This window comes from Aegilops tauschii, chromosome 4 (genome assembly GCF_002575655.3).
Source record: "Aegilops tauschii subsp. strangulata cultivar AL8/78 chromosome 4, Aet v6.0, whole genome shotgun sequence".
NCBI lineage: Eukaryota > Viridiplantae > Streptophyta > Magnoliopsida > Poales > Poaceae > Aegilops > Aegilops tauschii.
Genome location: NC_053038.3, coordinates 527,956,191 through 527,976,176, shown reverse-complemented (window position 1 = coordinate 527,976,176; position 19,986 = coordinate 527,956,191). Strand labels below are relative to the sequence as shown.

The window sequence follows — 19,986 nt, the reverse complement described above, 5'->3', positions numbered from 1 at the left end:
GAACGACAGTAATATGCTTCATGGTCTCTTGCGGAGGAAAAGTCGAGTCAGACCCCTTCACAATATTCACGAAGGCCATTAAACCAAACATTCAACAGAGAATCTTGTATCCTTATCAACATTTCAGCACCTATACATACCAAGCTTCATCCATGTCCCTGCAAACTAGGGGGTCTACTCGCACATGGAGATGGCAAACATCATATGAATAGCGGTGGTCTCACATACCAGATTTTTCGTAAATATGATCTGTTGAAAATTTCAGAGGGAAATAATTTGTTTGTGGGAAAACCCTTGTTGCTCTCTAGTTAACAAACATTGCCTGGATTTGCTTGTGATTGACTTGATTAATCAACCTTGAGGGTCAAAGACCCTATGCGAACATTTGAACCCCTTGTTTGAAATTTGGGAAAAAGGATGAAACCTACAAGGTTTAGGGAATAATTTTGAATCCCAAAATAGGGTGGCAAAGTAAATTATTCTTTGGGCATAAAAGTATTCTTAATAAGTCCCGGATAATATTTAGGCTCTTCATAAGTCCCTCGGCCCGACGCCATCGCCGGCTAGAATCCCACCACCGCAACCCTCCCCAAGCCCCACCATGGCCACTAACGCACTCCCCATTCCCCTGGCGCACACCCTAGACATCCAAAGCGACCCCCAAGATCCCTGGAACCCCGAGCACATCGACAACCGAACCCCCTGCCGCCGTGAGCTCAACGCCGGCAACCACCACGAGTACTCGCATGCCCCCCCCCCTTGTCCTCTGTTTCCCCTTGATCTCGTGCATATCGCTGACTCATTGGTTCTCCCAGAAGCGCTCGTTTTGGTGTAAGCCATCCGAACCCAAGAGCTCCGCCATCGCCGCATCTCTGGCGAGCCCCGCAGCCCTCATTTCCACCGTCCCCGAGGGCAACCAAGGCCACCATCAGCACCACCACATTGTTCAGCGTCGTGCCTGCATTTTTCCGGCGACATCTCCTGCGAAACAGGCTTGGGCAAAAATTTCTGGAATAAAAGGGCTGTGGGGCTGTTGCTCTACAGTAAATAGTCAAAAAAACCTAACCCCGGTGAGGCCCAAATCTAATCTCGTCCGTTTGTTTCAATCCAACAGCTCATACACGCACTCACTTACCGAATAGGTACCGGCCAATCACGTTTTGAGTGTCCCACCTTATCCAAAATATTATTCAGAACGATTTCTGTTTAATTGAATTATTTGGTCGTTTTATAGAAAACCCCTGAAACTTCAAACCATCGTAACTTTTATCTATAAATGCCAATTTAGTGAAACTTTTTGCAGAACGATCCTTATGAAATACACTTTCACCTAGTCCAAAAATAATTAGCCTTTGAATAGTATAAAATTCAAATTCAAACAGAATGTTCAAATTTAAATTGGGCATAACTTTCAATTTCTAACTCCAATTAAATTGAATCTTTTATAGAATAAACTTAGTAAAATATAGTTTCAAATCATCTCACTGGAAATAAAAATTTCAATAATTAAAAAAATGAATTTAGGTAGAATTCAGTAGATGCCAGAATTGAAAAGAAATTTGGAACTATTTGTGTTGACTTTAAATAATAGACCTAAATGTAATAATTCCTTTTGCAACTAAGTTCAGAAACTTAAAGTGAACTTTATTAATATTTTTGGATTATTATTTGACTTTAGAAAATTCAAAGTAATATTTGGATTCAGTTCAAGTTCAAATTGGCTATAACCTTAGAACCACGAACTCAAATTGAATAAATCCTTTTGCAATATAATTGGGAAACATAAAATTTACTTAGTAATATTTTGGAGTTAAATTAATTTTAGAAAAATAAATTTAAATTGAAGTTAGTCCGAGCACATATAAGACTTGAATTGAACTGCAGCAAATAACTTTAGGATTAATACTTGACCTTAGTCTAAATTGGGGGTTAAATAAACAAACTTTAGTAATTATATTGGATTTGTATTTGATTTTAGAAACAGAATAAAAATATTGAGTATGGCTTGAACTGCCGTCAAAGTAGGAGTAGTAGTAGAATCGGATATCATCTCAAAAAAAAAAAATAGTAACGGAGTAATATAGGCCGCCGCCGCCCAAACCGATCACCCATCGATCCGTGGGGTACCATGCCGACAGACCACGCAGAGGCAGAGCCCGCCGGCGCCGGCGTCAGCCTGTCGCCGGATGTGCTGGCCAACATCCACGCCCGCCTGGCCTTCCCCGAGCGCCTCGCCTTCGCCGCCGTCTTCCGCGCCGAGCGCCACGCCTTCAGGCCCGAGGCGCCGTACCTCCTCCTCCCCGGCCGGACCCCCGGCCGGACCCCGGACACCGCCACGCTCTTCTCCGTTGCCGACCGCCGCGCCGCTGCCGTGCGCTCCCCGGCCCACGCCTTCATCGGCTCCTCCCGCGGGTGGCTCGTCACCATCGACACCGCCGCCGCCGCGGCGCTGCGCCTCGTCAACCCGGTGACTGGCGAGCAGCGCGCGCTCCCGGCCATCACCACCATCCCCTGCGTCCACGCGCTCGAGGGGGGCTCCCACTTGGAGTTCACGCTAGAGCCCTTCACCAGGGGCCCGCCGTACCCCGGCGGCCGCCAGCCGGTTGGCACCTTCACGCTGGCAGCCGAGCAGACGCGCGGCTTCCTCTACCGCAAGGTCGTCCTCGCCCCCGCCGCCGCCGCGGCCATGCTGGTCACGGGCCCGTGCTTGGGCGTGCCGGCCTTCGCCACAGCGGAAGACGCCGCGTGGAGGCTGGCTCCCTCGCGCGACGGCGTGGAGGACGCCATCCACCACGAGGGCAGGTTCTACTCCGTCGGGTACTTGGGCGCCGTGGAGGCGTGGGAGCGCGACGCCGACACGGGCAAGTTCAGCAGCACGGCCGTCACGCCAAGGCTGACTAATGAGGACAGCCAACCGTGGCGCCGACCCAAGTACCTCGTGGCGGCGCCGGGGCCGGCCGGGCGGCTGATGGTGGTGCTCAAGGAGTTCAAGGAGACGACGACGGGCTGGTGTGGCCGGCGCGGGCGGACGTGGTCCTTCAAGGTGCATGTGCTGGACGAAGGCCGGTGGAAGGAGACGGAGGACATCGGAGAAGCGGCGCTGTTCGTTGGGGCGAACGAGTCGCTGTGCGTGTCCACCAGGGCGCGCCCGGAGCTCAGGACCGGCTGCGTCTACTACACCGACGACGACGATCTGGAGCGAGCGTCGCCGAGCAAGGACGACGACCAGCTTGCTGTCGGGGTGTTCAGCCTCAAGGACGGCACGGTGAAGAAGGTGTGGGGGCTGGGGCGGCACCGGAGCTGGGCGCGGGTGTGGCTCACGCCTTCCCCTTCCATCCCATGATAGATTCACTCCATTGAGAATTACATACATACATACATACATACATACATACATACATGGACTAAATAAATAAATGAAAGAAGCATCAGCAATTTAGAAAACAATGAAAATTCAAAGGTTTGAAATTTGTGTTTGTTAGTATGCAAAAAAGCAGAAAACAACATAAACTTCTTTTTTCTTTTCTTTTCTTTTCTTTTTGGCAACAGATAGATATTCACTCAGATACTCGTAGCGTATTGAACACAAATAATGCCGTCCCGATGAACAACAAGAGCAGGAATCATAAAAATAAATAGACTATACCAATTCACTCAGCAGCCTCTGAATTCTTGCTTTGGTGTATCCATCCATCCATGTCCTCGTGCCTAGCCAATAATAATATCCATCTGATCTATGCTACAGAAAAAAGATTACAATCAAAACATCTTATTCAGCACCCAGGTCAGGTGGAGGGAGTGTGTTGGCCTTTCAAGGATTTAGAGGCTCGTCTTCCGCGGTCATCTCTTGTGATTCTGCCAATAAGTATATATGGTTGTTAGCAGTAAGTTAGGGACACTCCGAATCCATACATACATTGATCAGAAAGCACTAGACTAGAATGCTGGAACAAATAAAAGGAAAGACAAGTTACTTGTGGATAGCTTGTGTAGGTCAGCGACAACCATCAGCCGTCTCTGCAAGATTGCCGCCATGAAGAGGAAGATTGAACACATGCCGAACATGACGGTGATAGGGAAAGCATTCACCTGCAACATAATCATCATGTTTATTACTAGGTAAAAAGGAGTTTCAGTTGTAAGGTTGCCAAAACATTCTGACAGATCACTATCACTATCAGTGGATATGGATATGGATATGGATATGGATATGGATAGGAGAAGAACAATTTTGCTTACATTGTAGAGCACCACACAGACAAACAGGTTGAGCGGTATGCGGAAGAAGTTCATGATGGTGCTCCTTGCCTCCTCAGGAATGTACTGAGATCTCATCTTCATGATGGATGGCCAGAAAATGCCGACGCAGGACTCAAAGGTACAGAAACCAAGCAGCTGCAGAGAGCCCCCAAATGAGATGCCGCTTCCTTTCACTGAAGACGTCGGCACCAGAAGCTGTCACGTCACACATGCGAAAATGATTCGCTATCAGTAAGAAGAAATCTTACTATAATGGCAGAGAAAGAAATGAAGAGTATGGTCTTACGCTGGTGGCAACTGGGAGGAAAAGGGTGAAGGCTGATACTGCAAACACGATCTGCATATAGCCTTCAACCTTCATTTTCCGGGCCAATAGGCGTGATGCAATGGAGCTACCCAGCATAGAGGACAGCATGAAGGTGGCAAATATGAAGCCATGAGGAATGTCTTCGTCATTTGGGCTCAAGGCTGGAGTCCAGAGGAAGACAAAGGTGTACATGGAGCCCTCGAACAGCGACTGAATGGCTCCCAGCAATGCGATTTTCTCATCTGAAGATTCATCCGTTCGTTCATGGTTAGTGTGAGAATAACAAATCTTCTTCTTCTAAGTTGACAATATATACACGTTTAATAATGCTGTCCAATAAAGGAAGTGAAGCTATGGTAAGCAGCATACATACCTGAAGCAATTGCCTTGGCGGCAACCTTGAACTGAGACATGAGATCCTTGCCTTCAGATTGATCTCCGTAGTTTTCACTCCATGAGGACATGATGATGGCCATGCCTATTGCCAGGAAGCACGCGGCGGCATCGAAAGGAGCCACAGGGCCAAAGCCCAAGTTGTCAGCGAGGAGGTTAGCAAAGAGGCCAGCTATAATGGCGATGAGACCATTTCCGAGGAATATAGCCTTTGAGAATGTGATGGACAACCATTGCGGGTCATAGCCTCTCTGTGTGTGTGAAACAAACAAAAAGGTTACATTGCAAAAAAGTAGGTACAAATCAACAAGATATAATAATGCATAGTTTGCAAATGACAAGGATTTCTTTCTGGTTAGTTGTTAATCAAACAATAGTACTTGCAGCCTACTAGTACATTAGGGGAGGGGGGGAGGGAGGGAGGGGCAGCAGAAGAAGAAGACGACTAAATTGTGTGTCACATGCATGTTGCAGATACTGTCCCAGTTTGATTAGGTTAGGATGGATAATTGTGATGGAGCGCAGTGTTGTGTTAATTAATACTCGAGCGACAGCACATGGAGAGGAGAGTGCGAATAAAAGGACAATGTCCCAGAGAAAGAGAAAGGGGGGCCATGCTTCCTTCCTCTGTTAAATGCCAATGGCAAGTCGGCAACCACCTGACCTGACCTCATCTATCTCCTCCACCGACACAACAAACAAAGGACAAGTGACTGATTGATGAAACAAAAACAAAAGCATTTCATTTAAGCTTGCAGGCAGAGGTATTTTTCAGATCCTGACAAAGTGAGGCACTATACTCTACTATACAGACATGATCTCCCCCAATTTTTTAACACCTCTACCTGACACTCAATTTGAGATGTTCCTGACACTATCCTACTCCTGCCTACACATGACCTCCAATTCTTTTAACACCACTAGTGCTAGTGCTAGTGCTAGTGTAGTCATTTTTATATGGGCCTAGGCCTTGCTTGCAGCAACTGCAAGCATTAGCATTGGTGGTCAAAGATCCAGCATAGGAGTAGTATTTTATTTAGCACTAGTAGATTATTCACGACAAGGATGGGATAGGGATAAGCAGCAGCAGCAGCATTACGTAGGTAGGGACGGATGGGATGTTGAACACAGCACACATTCCTGAGATGAAAAAAAATCTACTACTAGTACTACTACTTTTATATAGCAAAAAATCTACTCTACTACTAGTACTAGTACATGCCTCTGTGGATATAGTGGAAGAACACACACATACGTACATAATAATAAAAGGTGAAATATCTTGTTTGGATTAAAGGTAAAGGCAGCTGAAAAGCATCAGTAGTATCTTCTTTGGGTTGAGTTGATTTTGAGTTACAGTTGATGATGACTCCACTAGATCTGGGTGAGTACACTACGTAGTTTGGATACAGACAGTTAATGATGACTCCACTAGATCTGGGTGGAGTGGAGTAAAAACCAAGAAAGAAAGAAAGAAAGAAACCTTGTTGTGCTCGGCGACGAGCCATGACTCGAATGCGGAGAAGAGGAGGGAGGTGGCGACGCCGCCGAGGATGCGGCCGAGCAGGAGGACCCGGTACTGTGGGGAGTGCTTGGTGATGCAGCTGAGGATGTAGGTGATGCAGTAGGTGATGCACGCGCGCTTGCGGCCCCTGAAATCCTCAATTGGTTAATCAACAAGAGTTGACATCACAATACAATGCAGAAGAAAGAAGAGAGACGTACTGCCTGTCTGCTAGTGAGCCTACGATGGTGCCGAAGAGCATGGACGAGCCGAATCCGGCGATGAAGAGGCGGCCGATGTCGCCCTTGTCGAACCCGTACTGGCTGTAGAGGTAGTACACGTAGGGACCCTGGAGCCAGTCGCCGGCTGCCACCCCCTTGAAGGGTCAATCAATACCAACAAGAAGAAGAAGAAGAAGAAGAAGAAGAAGAAGAAGAAGAAGAAGAGAGATCTCAAGAGAAATTCAGAAAGACATACACATCATTAGGGAGTATACTAGGACGTAGTTGTTCTTGAAGGCGTTGAATGCGGTGGGGGTGGCGACGCGGTCCTTGCCGCTCTTGCCCAGCTCCAGCCCCGCCACCACCGCCGCCAGGCCCCCGAACACCACGTAGTAGAATATCTCCATCTTCCCCCCGCCGCCGGGACAGACAGAGGAAGGAGGCTAGGGGACGGAGGGGATTCGGCGCGGCGCTGCCTGCGTGCGTCTGCGTTGTTGGCCTACGGATGGATGGATGGATGGATTTATACCTCTTCTCTCTCGCTGGCTGCGGCGGCGGTGCGTGTGGAGAAAGAATCAAGAAAGAGATTTGGAGATTTGGGAGTGGAGGTTGGGGAGAGTGGAGTGGAGTGGAGTGTAGTGTAGTGTAGTGTAGGTGCGCCAAACCTTGGTTGGTTCGTTCGGCCGGGTCGCACTCATGGTTTAACTGTCTTGTCTTGTGTTTTGGGACCAACCCAACCCGGCCAAGACCTTTCACCCGGAATACATTGATTTACTCAAAATCTTATCAATTAACATAAGTTTGTGACACATTCTACCTTTTCCCTACAATTTTGCTTTTGGAGCTGATTGGACACGCCACGTCTTCGGCTTCTTTCTATTATTTGCTGTCTTCCATTTTCTGCACTGCCGGTAATTGAAATACATAGTTTTCGAATCGGATGTTTTGCCAAAAAGAAAACAGATTAAAGAAAAGGGTTAGCAGAGATAAAATGTAGGTTTTGATCATGTGTGCTTGCTTTTTGTGCTGGTTTGGGTTTTAAGCAGCAAATCGTAGGTTTCTTCTAAATTCAGTCACATGTGTCAGAAGATCCAGTTTGCGTTCAAGCTGGATATTTGTTGATTTTCAATGCTATGTTGCAGATGGCGGAAATTTGGCATGCTGGATTCACAAAACAAGCCCTCCATAACCTTAATCTGATATCTGGCCAAGGAATTTGAGTGGTTTCGATATCTGGCCATAACCTTAACCTCCATAACAATAGTTCAAGTTTAAATATTAGATCCAAATTAATCGGATGTTCAATTTTTTTTTCAAATTCATCGATCCCAAACTCAATGTAATTTGAGCCCAACATTGCGTCAATGTTGGTCATCCGGACGATACGTCCCTTGAACTTCATCCAACAATGCATCAACGTGAATGGGCCTGCCCTCCATTGTTTGGTATAGCGCGGCAACGCATCCGGGGCTATACAATGTGACGATCATCAAGTTGCAACATTGAGTGAATCAATGAATTGACCAACATGTAGAGTAACAAGAAGCAGAACTTACGATTTCCATGATTGATGCGTGTGGTGGCTACATTCTCTCCATTTGTGCAGTCGCACTGCAATACTTCATGACGGAGCATGAGATGGTGTACAATCGATGGGTTAGTACTTTCACATTTTGATCATGGATTATGTGCAAGTTGTAAGGCGTGAAGTGCTTTTTCTTATGAAACCAAGAATACACATTTTGCCAAAACACTGCGCCCCCTTGCTTCATGCCTACAAGTCCACACTTGTTTTTTATTCGAATTTTCACCGGGGACGGAGAGAACTCCCCCACCTGAATTGTATTCATTTTGCCTATAAGGCTTCGCAGCCTTTTGCAGGATGGGTTCAAGTGAACTAGAATTACAGGGGGCAAAGGAGGAGAAGAGATAAAACAAAAACAACACACACCACAACATATAAACAGGGGAGAACAAAGATGGAAGACACGCCCTGACACAACACAAAGCACCACCAGTGAGATCGAATGGCATTGGCCAGCCGAGACCAAGCCATGGCACTGCACCGTCGGCGCAATCGGAGGCTTTGCGCAACCGAGATCGCACAACGCCACGACACCACCTGCGTCGGGGGTGCATTCGAAAGGTCACGCGAGGCCGAGACGACGCCATGACGCCTGTGTACCGCAAGCAAAGTCAACATTGCCAAGCAGACAAGCACATGACACTGTACCGTCGACGCAATCGAAAGGCTCCGCGTATCCAAGACTGCACAACGCGGCAACACCACCTGCGCCATGGGGCACCTTCGAAAGGTTACGCGAGGCTGAGACTATGCCACGACACCTGTGTGCCATCGCCGAAGTCGCTTGACAACACCAAGCAGAGACACAACAAAGAGTGCAGGAGCATGAACACAAGAAGAACACCGCCAGAGAGGGGCCCCAACCACCGTCGACCCCAAACCGACCGCACCACCACCACCCCAAGCTCATCAGCACAACCAGCATGAAAGAGGATGCCGACTTTCATCTTCATCTGACCAAGCAAGGCGAAGCGCCTTGAACATTGGCCGTCTGGTCGCCGCCCAACAACCCCCCGAAAGGGGAGAGGTGGGAACGAGGAAATCCAGTATAGGACCACACTTCGCTAACCCGGCTTCCGACGAAAGAATCAACCCCACTTCAGGGCATGGCCGAGCCAAGATCACGAAGACAGAGCACCACTTCTCCGCCACCATCGTCCCCACGAACCACCAATGGAACCACCTCGAGCCACTGGTCACCCTAGCCAAGGCAAGCTCAGAGACGAAGTCCATGGAGGGAATGTGACGTTTGAGCGCCACCATCGCTTGATCCGGGAGACCGGGATCCAAAGTTTCCTCCAGAGCAGACGGGAGGGAAGACACGCACCACGTCACGACGCCTTCAACAAGGATACGGTGCCCACATGCACCGCCATCGTTGGCTTCGACCGAAATCGGAGCCCGGCATTAGCCGGCAGTGTTCGCGACCCAAAAAACCTGTAGCCTCCTAGTCCACCCCAAAGCCAAAACCCACACAAGCAGAGGAAGCACTCGCTGCCAGCCCACGAACAGAGACTGCCACGCCATGCGAAGCCTCCAGATCGGGAGAGAGAACCGGGGACGAGCGAGAACCGCACCTGCTTCGCGCCTAGCCCGCCGCACACCACGTGCGTAGAACCCCGGCGCGCTCACCTGCCCCCATTCCGAGTCCTAGCTCGCTGGAGAGAGCAAAGACCGTCAGATCCGCCGCCGATGGCAACGCACACCCAGGCCCGCCGCCGCCGTCCACAGCCAAGGCAGATGACTTCGCCGCAGCAAGACGCCATCCTCACGGCCGGAGGGACTGACCGCTCGCCACACGCGCCGATGAAGGCACCGCAGGAAGGGCCTCCCCGCCGGATTTGAGAGGCGAAGCGCCAATGCGTGCCCCACAGAAGCGGAGCACGGGGCCGCAGCACTAGCCGGCCGCGAGCACTGCCGCCCTCCCCACCGCAGCCGGAGCACGAACGGCGCGCGGAGGAGCGATGCACCACCGCCGCCGCACGAGTCCCCCGCTCGTAGATCGTCCGCTTCGGAGCACAGAGCCCCACTGCCGCCGGATCCGCGCGGGGCTTTGCCCGGCGGAGGCTGTTGGGCAGTGACGAGGGGGAGGGAAGCCGGGGGGGGCTCGCTGTGGTGACGAGATGCGCCGCCGCCCGAGTCACCCTCTAAGTCCACACTTGTGGCCAACCACACATCCCCCAATAACTCATCCTCCATCATCGATTACCCTGTCATCGTGCTTTCTCCAAAGAAACAACGAGAACGTAAAAAATTTGAATGGCATTTGGCCGAACACTTGTCGGTCGTGGTGTCCTACATGGACGGTGTTGGCAAGGAATACCTGGTCGTGGATGGATAGCATAGTTCAAGGTGCGCATGCATGTGGACGTTCGACGAGGCCTAGGCAGTGGCCAAAGTGGTACAATGATGGCGTCGGACTAGGAGGGTGCGGATGCAGAGCAAAGAGAGAGAGAGAGACGGACTGGGAGAAAAGTTGTCCGAGAGAGGGGATTTGAGAGCAACTCCAACGGGGCGACCCATTTCGTCCGCGGGCGTCCGTTTAGGTCGGCGCGGACACAAAAGTCGGCCCAACCTGCAGACCCAAACGGACGCGCGTCCACTTTTCGTCCGTGGGCGACCCATTCCGGGACCATTTTTGAGCCGGATTTGCGTCGACGCGAACACGAGACGGAGACGCGCGCGCTCGCCTTCTCCTTCCCCTGGCCCGCTGATCGGTGGCACATTGGCCTCTCCCCATCCAAAAGTAAACCCTCGCCCGCCTCCTTCGTCGCCGATGCCGCCGCCCATTTTTCCCGATGACTCTGCCAGCTATCGGCGCCGCAACATCCCCTCTGCAACGCCGCCACCTCCCACGTCGCTCGCCACTGCCGTCTTCGCGCCAGGGAACCGATAGCTTCCCACCCCCGCTCTCCCAACACAGCCGCGACCGCGACCAAGAAGCCGCCTCGCCGCCTCGACTAGATCCTCACCGGCACGCTCGCCGGACGCTGGTAGGGCAGCTAGCTGGTCCTTGCGCGCCGCGACTCCCTTCGTCGGCCGTCTCCTTCGTCGACGCCCGCAAGCTGTTCGACAGAAATGGACTCCGCCGACGAGTTCCTTTTTCATAATTTCCTTTGCGACTCCGACGATTCGTCGTCCGATGACGAGGAGGAGATATTGGTTGTCGTGTTGGTCAATAGCCAGCGCCTGGCGTCCGTGGCTCCATTCCGGGCCACCTTCCGTTGTTAATCGCAACCGAGAGAGCGGGCATTTCCTTCTTTGGAAGGACTACTTTGACACAACAAATCCGTTGTTCAAACATCAGAAATTCCGCCGCCGTTTCCGTATGAGTAGGCATCTTTTCAATCGTATTAGAGAGGGGGTGGTCGGCTATGATGACTATTTCGAGTGCAAAGAGGATGCCATTGGAAAGATTCGTTTCTCCTCTTATCAGAAATGCACTGCCACCATCTGAATGCTTGCATACGGAGTGCCCGGTGATCTCATTGACGAGTACATCCGTATGAGCGAGTCTACATGCCTAGACTCCCTGTATAAGTTCAGCAAGGCTGTTATTGCTGTGTTTGGCCCTGAGTACTTGAGAGAGCCGAATCCTGAAGATACAACCCGTTTGTTTGCGACGAATGCTAGCAGGGGCTTCCCAGGGATGCTTGGCAGCATAGACTGCATGCACTGGGAGTGGAAGAACTGTCCTTCTGCTTGGCAAGGGCAGTATAAGGGCCATGTCAGGGCTTGCACTGTCATACTAGAGGTCGTGGCGTCTCAAGATCTCTGGATCTGGCAATCTTTCTTTGGGTTGACCGGATCGCACAATGATATCAATGTGCTTCAGCGCTCGCCGGTGTTTGCTATCAACGGCCACAACTACGACAAAGGATACTACCTGGGTGACGGTATCTATCCTCAATGGATCATTATTGTGAAGACAATCCCCAACCCTGTCGGAGAGAAGAGGAAAAGATTTGCTCAAGAGCAAGAGAGTGCTAGGAAGGATGTCTAGCGTGCCTTTGGTGTTTTGCAATCTCAACGGGGCATCGTTCGCTATCCCGCTAATACTTGGAGCACGCAGAAACTATGGGAGGTGATGACTGCTCGTGTGATCATGCACAATATGGTCATAGAAGATGAGCGTCCAGAACGTCTGTACAATCAAGAGTTTCAGTTTCAAGGTGAGAATGTTGTGCCTGAGCATGGAGGAGCGGCAACGTTTGAACAGTTCACCCAATTTCATCATGACATGCATGATTGGAAAACTCACATGCAACTGCAAAATAATTTGATTGAGCATATGTGGGCTCATGTTGGCAACCAATAGATGTATATTCTTTATTCGGCTTGCAAAACTATATGAGACATTTTACTTTTATTCAGCTTGTAAAACCTCCTCCATTTTATGGCCGGTTTGCGAGGATTTGGACACGTCCGTGGACATGTACGGCATTTGGATTTGGATGAGAAGAAACTTTGGGCCAAGATGTTTGCGGGCAATTTTTAGGACGCGGTTGGTGCGAAGTTGACATACATACAGTTCCCTTGTGCGACAGGAATTACATACATACATACATACAGGATTACTGTTGTGTGCCGTACGCGGCCGGGTCGGGGAGCGTCGGCGGTCCGTCGGTGTACCTAGCGATGGATGGATCCATCAAGTAGTATCGATCGACGGACGGACCACCACGAGCTCCTACCTATCATTCCCCTCGCTGGGCTGCTTGGTAGGTAGGTACAACTAAACACACAACATCCAGTACCACTGCCAGCCAGTCAGTCAGTATTCATGTAGGCAGGTAGGGTACGGTATATATACCTCTTCTCCCTGATTCAATTGCATGGACACAAGGCTCAAAAGGCTTTCCACTCAATGCGATGGCCTGCGCTGCATCCGTCCGTCCCTACGTATGTATGCAGGAAAAAATAATCCAAAACAGATCTTGAACTTGTAGACGAAACTTAAATCGAACCCTCAACTCCCAATCTCTGAAATCAGCACAACGAATTTATTGATCCTGGTCTATTTTGAACCCTGAGTGCGTTTCAAACAGGGATTGCTGACATGACAGATTAAAGCCGGGATTGTTGACTGCCGCTTGAGGGAGATTTTTCTTTTCCGGCAAATTACCGTCCTTTCGCACCCACTAGTCGCAATAGGCCGGCCCATTAGCGTTCGCTCCAGATGAAAAAGCGTGTGCTGCAGGGATCGAAAGCGCCAGCTACAGATGCAAGCGTGGGATGCTAGCCAGTAGAACTAACGACCACTGGTGTCCGTTAGGCAACGTGACAAATTTATAACATAAACTAATAGCAGCGCCAGATCCTAAAAAAAGGCTAAACACTCTGTTCCAAAAAAGTGAATATTTTGCAAAGTTGTGTACACAAAATTTAGACTCAAACATTTTTCGAATGTTGAACATTTTGAAAGCACAATTTTTTTTAAAAAACAAAGGAGGTACTCTAGCAACATAGTTTTTGAACTTGGAACATTTTTTTGAAAACGAGAACGTTCTTTTAAAACTAAGAGGTGCTGTAGGGATTAAGTTTTTAATATGCAAAACATTTCCTCTTGTTCCTGAAAAAGATATTAGAAAGACTAGATTTTTTCGAATTTACGAGCATTTCTTTAAAACATGAATATTTTTTTAAACAAGATTTGTTTTGAAAACACAAACAATTTTTACAAACCTAGGTGGTACTGCAGCAAACATTTTTTGAAGCACAAACGTTTTTCGAACATTTATCATTTTTTAAAATTTGGAGGTACTCCAGCGAACAACTTTTTAAAATGCAATTTTTTTTCAAATTCTAAAATGATACTTTTTTTAAAACACGAACAATTTTTGAAAACCTAGGAGGTACTCTAGTGAAAATTTTATTAACACAAACATTGTTCAAACTTTGAACTTTTTTGGAACTGAGAGGCACTGTAGTGAAAAAAAATTAAGTCGCAATTTTTTTCAAATTAGTGAGCATTTATTTGAAACATAAATAATTTTTTGAAAGTGTGAACTATTTTTGAAAACCAAGGAGGTATTGTAGTGCACACTTTTAAACACACACATTTTTTGAACTTTGAATGGTTTTTGAAACTGAGATTTTTTTTAAAACTACGAGGTACTGTAGCGATTTTTTTCTTGTTGAAAACAATAACATTTTCTCCATGGAGCGATCAAAACGAAGAGGAACACACGACTTGGTCAACGATCCCAGGGTTTGACTTGCCACGTCAACGAATACCAGCGAAACTCTCCCAAGGTTTAAAATAGACCGGGATCAATGAATTCGGTTTGCTGATTTCAGGGATTGGGAGTTCAGGGTTCGATTTAGCTTTGATGTTATGTGCAGAAGAAAGATGTGATGTTGGCCTTGGAGTAGTGGTGCCCTATTATAGGGCAGCTATTGTAGACTACACTTTCTTGTGCCCCAAAAAAGATGTTTTCATGCCCAATTTTTTTTACAACACCCTATTTACATGCCCAAAAATAGGGCAACTGTTGGAGATGCTCTTATTACATGTACTATGATGCTTCGGCTCTGGATTGGAGTGATGGTGACTAGTGTAGTGGAGCTATTGATGCTTCATGTTTGTTTTTGCTAGTGCGGGCAGGAGGTTTATAGTTTTACTATTTGATTTTGTAGTAGCATGTTGATACGTCTCCGTCGTATCTATAATTTTTTATTGTTTCATGCCAATATTATAAAACTTTTATACACTTTTGGCAACATTTTATATGATTTATTTGGACTAACATATTGATCCAGTGCCCAATGCCAGTTCGTGTTTGTTGCATGTTTTTTGTTTCGTAGAAAATCCATATCAAACGAAGTCCAAACGCGATAAAAATTTACGGAGAATTATTTTGGAATATATGTGATTTTTGGGACTTGGAATCAACGCAAACGGGAGCCCAAAGTGACCACAACCCACCAGGGCGCGCCGGACACCCCCTGGCGCGCCTAGGTGTCTTATTCCCTCCTCGAAAGTCGGTTGGGGCCCTTCTTCTGGCGCAAGAAAGATGATTTATGGAGGAAAAAAATCGTGTAAAAATTTCAGCGCAATCGGAGTTACGGATCTTCAGGAATTTAAGAAACGACCAAGACAGGCGCCCGGGCGTCTAAAAACCCGACTCAAACGCCCGGGCGGACGGCCCGGTCACTGACCCGTAAAAAAACGACCAAGACAGACGCCTCAAACGGGTCTCAAAAGCCTGGGCTGACCGGCACCCCTCGTATCCAGCCCAAATCTAGGGCGGATATGGGGATGCTCGGGCGCGTCCTTCACGTCGGACCCGGCACGCCTACTTTACCACAAATTGCACCAAATCCAGCAAACACTTCCCCCTCCTCCCGCCTCCCACCAACCTTTCCCGCGTCCTAACCCTCGTCGTCAGCTACCCTTGCTCCCCATCCTCACCACCGGTCCCGATCTGCCGCCCTAGATGTCGTCCAGTTCGTCCCCGGCCACCGCAACAGAGGCTATGTCCGCCTCGTCCGTCGGCGCCTCGTCCGTCGGCGCCCCGTCCTCGACTTCGTCGTGCAAGCGGAGAACATTGCCCGAAGGAACCGGCGATGGAGGCGGCGAGAGAGGGAAGAGGCGGCGGCACAGGGAGCGGGTGTGGACATGGACGAGCAGCTGTCCCCACCGCCGCGCCCGGAACCCCGCACCTTATCCATCCAGCCGCCGACAAGGATCACGCCATCGGACCAGGTTGGGACAGAGGAGGATCCAACGACCGGTTGGGTCATTCCGGAGATCTTTCTGCCCACACAGATGCCGCCAGTGGACGTATGTAACTCGTCACAGCTTGTTCGGGCGTGGAAAAGCATGCATCAGGGATGCGGGCAGAGTAGGAGGCAAGGATGGTGGAGGAGCAGGCGGCATGAAAGGCGTTCGTCGAGTGATCCGGACGGCCAATGAGTGATCCCTCGCGCTCGGACATTGATTTCATTTTGGCATGTCCGAAGTGTTGAACTATGGTTTGTTTTGCCTTGTCATATTTGTTTCAAACTATTGAATTCAGATGATTTGTATGGTATGATCAACGTATATGGATTTGCATGGATCCGAGGATCCGCATTTGAGATGTGTGGATGTGCGACAGCCCAAACGAGGGGCGCCATGCGCTGTCCGCGGACACGGCCGGATGTGCATGCGAGTGTATGGGGGTAGATTTGTCAGGTCCGGTTGTACCGTTGTAGATGCTCTTAGGCAGCTCCAGCGCTGACCTCAAAACCGGACACCACATCCTTGGCGGACATGGATGCAGGAGCCTGTCATCCAACTGTAGCCGCACACATTTCAAACCGGATTTCAACAAACCGGACAAATTTCATCAAACATGATCATCAAAATTCAGATAGAAAAACCACAAATCATCCGTAAACAGAATGCAAATATCTGTAGTACAACAATATTTCAAATTCTATAAGATAAGCGGATGTTGAGCAAGTTTTTCACAACATGATTCCAGACCTGATGAGCACGCCAAGGACACCGATGGCCAGATGGCCATCGTGGAGCATCGCATCGCATGGTGAAGAAGGGCGACACGGCGATGCCGGCACATGCATGGGATGGGAGGACTAGGACGTGCTACGCTGCCGTTACCCTGACGGGGCATCTGGTCTGGGAATTAAGAAGCAGCTGCTCAAGGAGACTGCATGCAGTTGAGGTATGTGAACTTGAACGTGCAGTAACCCGATTGGGCCTTAGCCGTGTGCAGGTGTAATCCGTGAGAGCCCAATGGGCGTGCACGTACTACTTTTTTTTGCCAGAAAACTTTCAATCTATTCATCTTCTATCATAGCAGTACAACGAGCACTAGAAATAATAAAAATTACATCCAGATCCGTAGACCACCTAGCGACGACTACAATCACTGAAGCGAGCCGAAGGCGCGCCGCCGTCATCACCCCTCCCTCGTCGGAGTCGGGCACAACTTGTTGTAGTAGACAGTCGGGAAGTAGTCGTGCTAAGGCCCCGTAGGATCAGCGCACCAGAACAGCAACCGTCGCTGATACTACTTAACCAGGTGTAAGTGTAGGGCACCGAGACGGGCATGGCATCCAAGAATTAACAGACAAACCATCCCATGCATCCCGTTTGGGACCCACTTGGGACGCAACGCCGTGATCGACCTGCACAACTTGTGTGGGGGAGTGTGGGAATACGGGGATTATTGGAAGCAACCTCATCAGCCACTGCCAGTCCCAGGAGAAGGACAACACATCTGCTGGAAGTTCGTGGTACACACTGACACAGGAGGCCCTTCGAATGCAGTGGAAGCAACTAAGCTGTATGACAGACTGCCGGTACTAGCTACTGCATGATGCGAAGAGAAGAGGAACGGCGATTAGGCGGCCTGCGCCCTGTTGAATATCATGGAAAATGGCCCTTCAAACGTGTTTCTGTCTTCCAGGCATGTAACATTTGGCTTGTATGTTGATGGGTAGCGATACTAGTATTTCACCATGATGACTACTAGTAATAACTTGTTTGCCGTGTGTTTATCAGGAGCCCCTCTCGGCTAACCTATTGATGCACTTCTTCTTCTTCTTCTTCTTCTTGTCGCTCATCTGTTTGACGACGGCAGGCAAGCGGTGCTCTTTCTCCTCCGTTTCCCCTCTTGCACACCTCTCCTCCCCATCCCTCACCTCACCGCGGCAAGCAAGCGGCTGCCTGCTATTATCCATCCTCCTAAGCAAGCGGCAAGCCAGCCAAGCTCCGGATGGATGGATCGAATGACAGGAGGTCAGTGCAAGGTCTCTGCTGTCAATGTACGTAGCTGACAAAGGGTCATAGTACTTTACTTGCTCAAGGTAGATGGATACATACTCTTTTTTTTTTTTTTTTTTTTTTGCGGATAGATGGATACATACTCAAGAGGGAGGGAAGGAGCTATTGAAGAATGGTGAGTACACGCCTGCCTGCTTGTTCCCCTTTCAGTACTGTTGGAGGCCACAACTCTTCTTTTTTTTTTTTTTTTTTTTGCGACTGTGTTGGAGGCCACAACTCAACTGGGTGCTCAGGTAGGGTAGGTATTACCCAAACAAAACGGTTGTCCCTTTGGCAAAACATAAGTACGTACTCCCTCTGTAAACTAATATAAGAGTGTTTAGATCATTATTTTAGTGTCCTAAACGCTCTTATATTGGTTTACGGAGGGAGTACCAATTTGGCACTTGTTCGCCTGCTTCTTGATTCCCTTGAGCTTATGCCAAGAATCAATGTGAAGCTGAATGTCAGATTTGGTGTCCCTACTTGACAAGCTGAATGTGGAGGCAGCTACACAAGGGAAGGGTTCAGCTCGTAACTACACTTTCGAGCAGGCTGCTTTAAAGGGATCAGCGTATCTAATAGCTAGAGGACTGCCTCACCATCAGTCTCAGGGATGTATGTGGCTGTCCAGGTTCCTCCGACCCACTTGCATCTGCATTTCGGCAACCTCCTCTTCTAGACAGCATGGATGGATGGAGCCATGCATGTCACCTTTCTAGTCGGTGGGGACAGGTTCTCGGCTCATAGGCTCGTGCTTGCAGCTGCGAGGTCATCCGTGTTCAAGGCGGAGCTCCTCGGCACCATCAAGGAAAAAACTGATAGTCTGATTAAGGAGCTCATTGCTAGGCTCCTGCCGGCCAAAATGAAAGCGGTCAAGGATATTGTCATGGCACTTTAGTAGTGTGCCTCATGATGACCCTATCTGAATTACTACCTCTGTACCGGAAGGAATACTTGTAGTTGGGGGAACTTGTACTAGTTTCCCCCAACTACAAGTATTTCGGTACAGAGGGAGTAGTTAAGTATACATGCATGTTTGGTTAATCAAGTATGGACTCGTATTTGGTTGGTTGTGATTCCAAGCATGGAGTTCTAGACATTAGTACTACTACTTGTTACTGCAAGCATGTTGTGTCCTGTCATACTGAATTCCCACCTGAATATGTTATGTTAGCATGATGGAGCGTGGTATGTTGTGTTGAACTGGAGAAACAGGTAAGTTTTTGCATCTACTCTATGTCTGTATGTTGAGTTTTACTTTGCCTGACCTCACCTCATATACAGAGATTTCACTCACTCCTCTAGTTCTGCTTCCCTGTTTTTTATTGTTGGAGTTGTTCCCTATAATAATAATTAATAGTTTTGTCCCGGAATCAGGCATTGTTGATGCTGTTTCTTTCAGGATGTGAAGATATATGTGTTGTGTTTTTGTCTCTTTTCTTTTCATCCTCAGTGTGATCTGCCCTGTTAATGAAGCATACATCTCTTGACTTGTTACTGCAAGGGAGCATCTTGTCCATTTCGATCTGAATATGCATGTTGGCATGAGCGTCTCAATTAATTTACACTAGTACGTATATATATATATATATATATATAATTCCTGAGTATGAGAGACTTGGTCAATGTCTGAACTAACCTTGCAGGGGGTTAATCAAGTAAGTATTCCAAGCATGCATGGAGTTGTTACTGCATGGACCTGTCTGAATACAGCATGTTAGTATGGGCGAGCGTGATATTTTAGTGCAGTGCAGTTGCTGGAACGAAACATACAAACTTTGATCGGTCTACCTTTTTTGTCTGATGGAAGATGGATCACTTCTTTAGTGCAGTTGCTTTTAGTAGTATTTAACAAAAACAAAAAACACTAGCACTTTTCGACCAACCTGGTGTGAGAAGTAGGTACCACTCTACAAAAACTGACCGAAAACTACCACT

General features: G+C 48.6%; 2 protein-coding genes across 2 annotated transcripts; one reads left to right on the top strand and one right to left on the bottom strand.

The window, feature by feature from the left end:
* The first annotated feature begins 2,128 nt into the window (after positions 1-2,128).
* LOC109738815 (uncharacterized) lies at positions 2,129-3,343 on the top strand. The gene has a single exon (XM_020297917.1). The coding sequence runs from the start codon at positions 2,129-2,131 to the stop codon at positions 3,341-3,343; it is 1,215 nt and encodes a 404-aa protein (XP_020153506.1).
* Positions 3,344-3,498: 155 nt separating this feature from the next.
* Positions 3,499-7,299, bottom strand: LOC109738817 (uncharacterized). Its single transcript, XM_020297918.4, has 8 exons — positions 6,942-7,299; positions 6,686-6,830; positions 6,444-6,612; positions 4,941-5,211; positions 4,547-4,809; positions 4,240-4,455; positions 3,975-4,089; positions 3,499-3,855 (listed from the first exon to the last, which is right to left on the bottom strand). Exons 1-8 carry the CDS (start codon positions 7,090-7,092, stop codon positions 3,812-3,814), a joined length of 1,374 nt encoding a protein of 457 aa, XP_020153507.1. The 5' UTR covers positions 7,093-7,299; the 3' UTR covers positions 3,499-3,811.
* Positions 7,300-19,986: the final 12,687 nt, after the last annotated feature.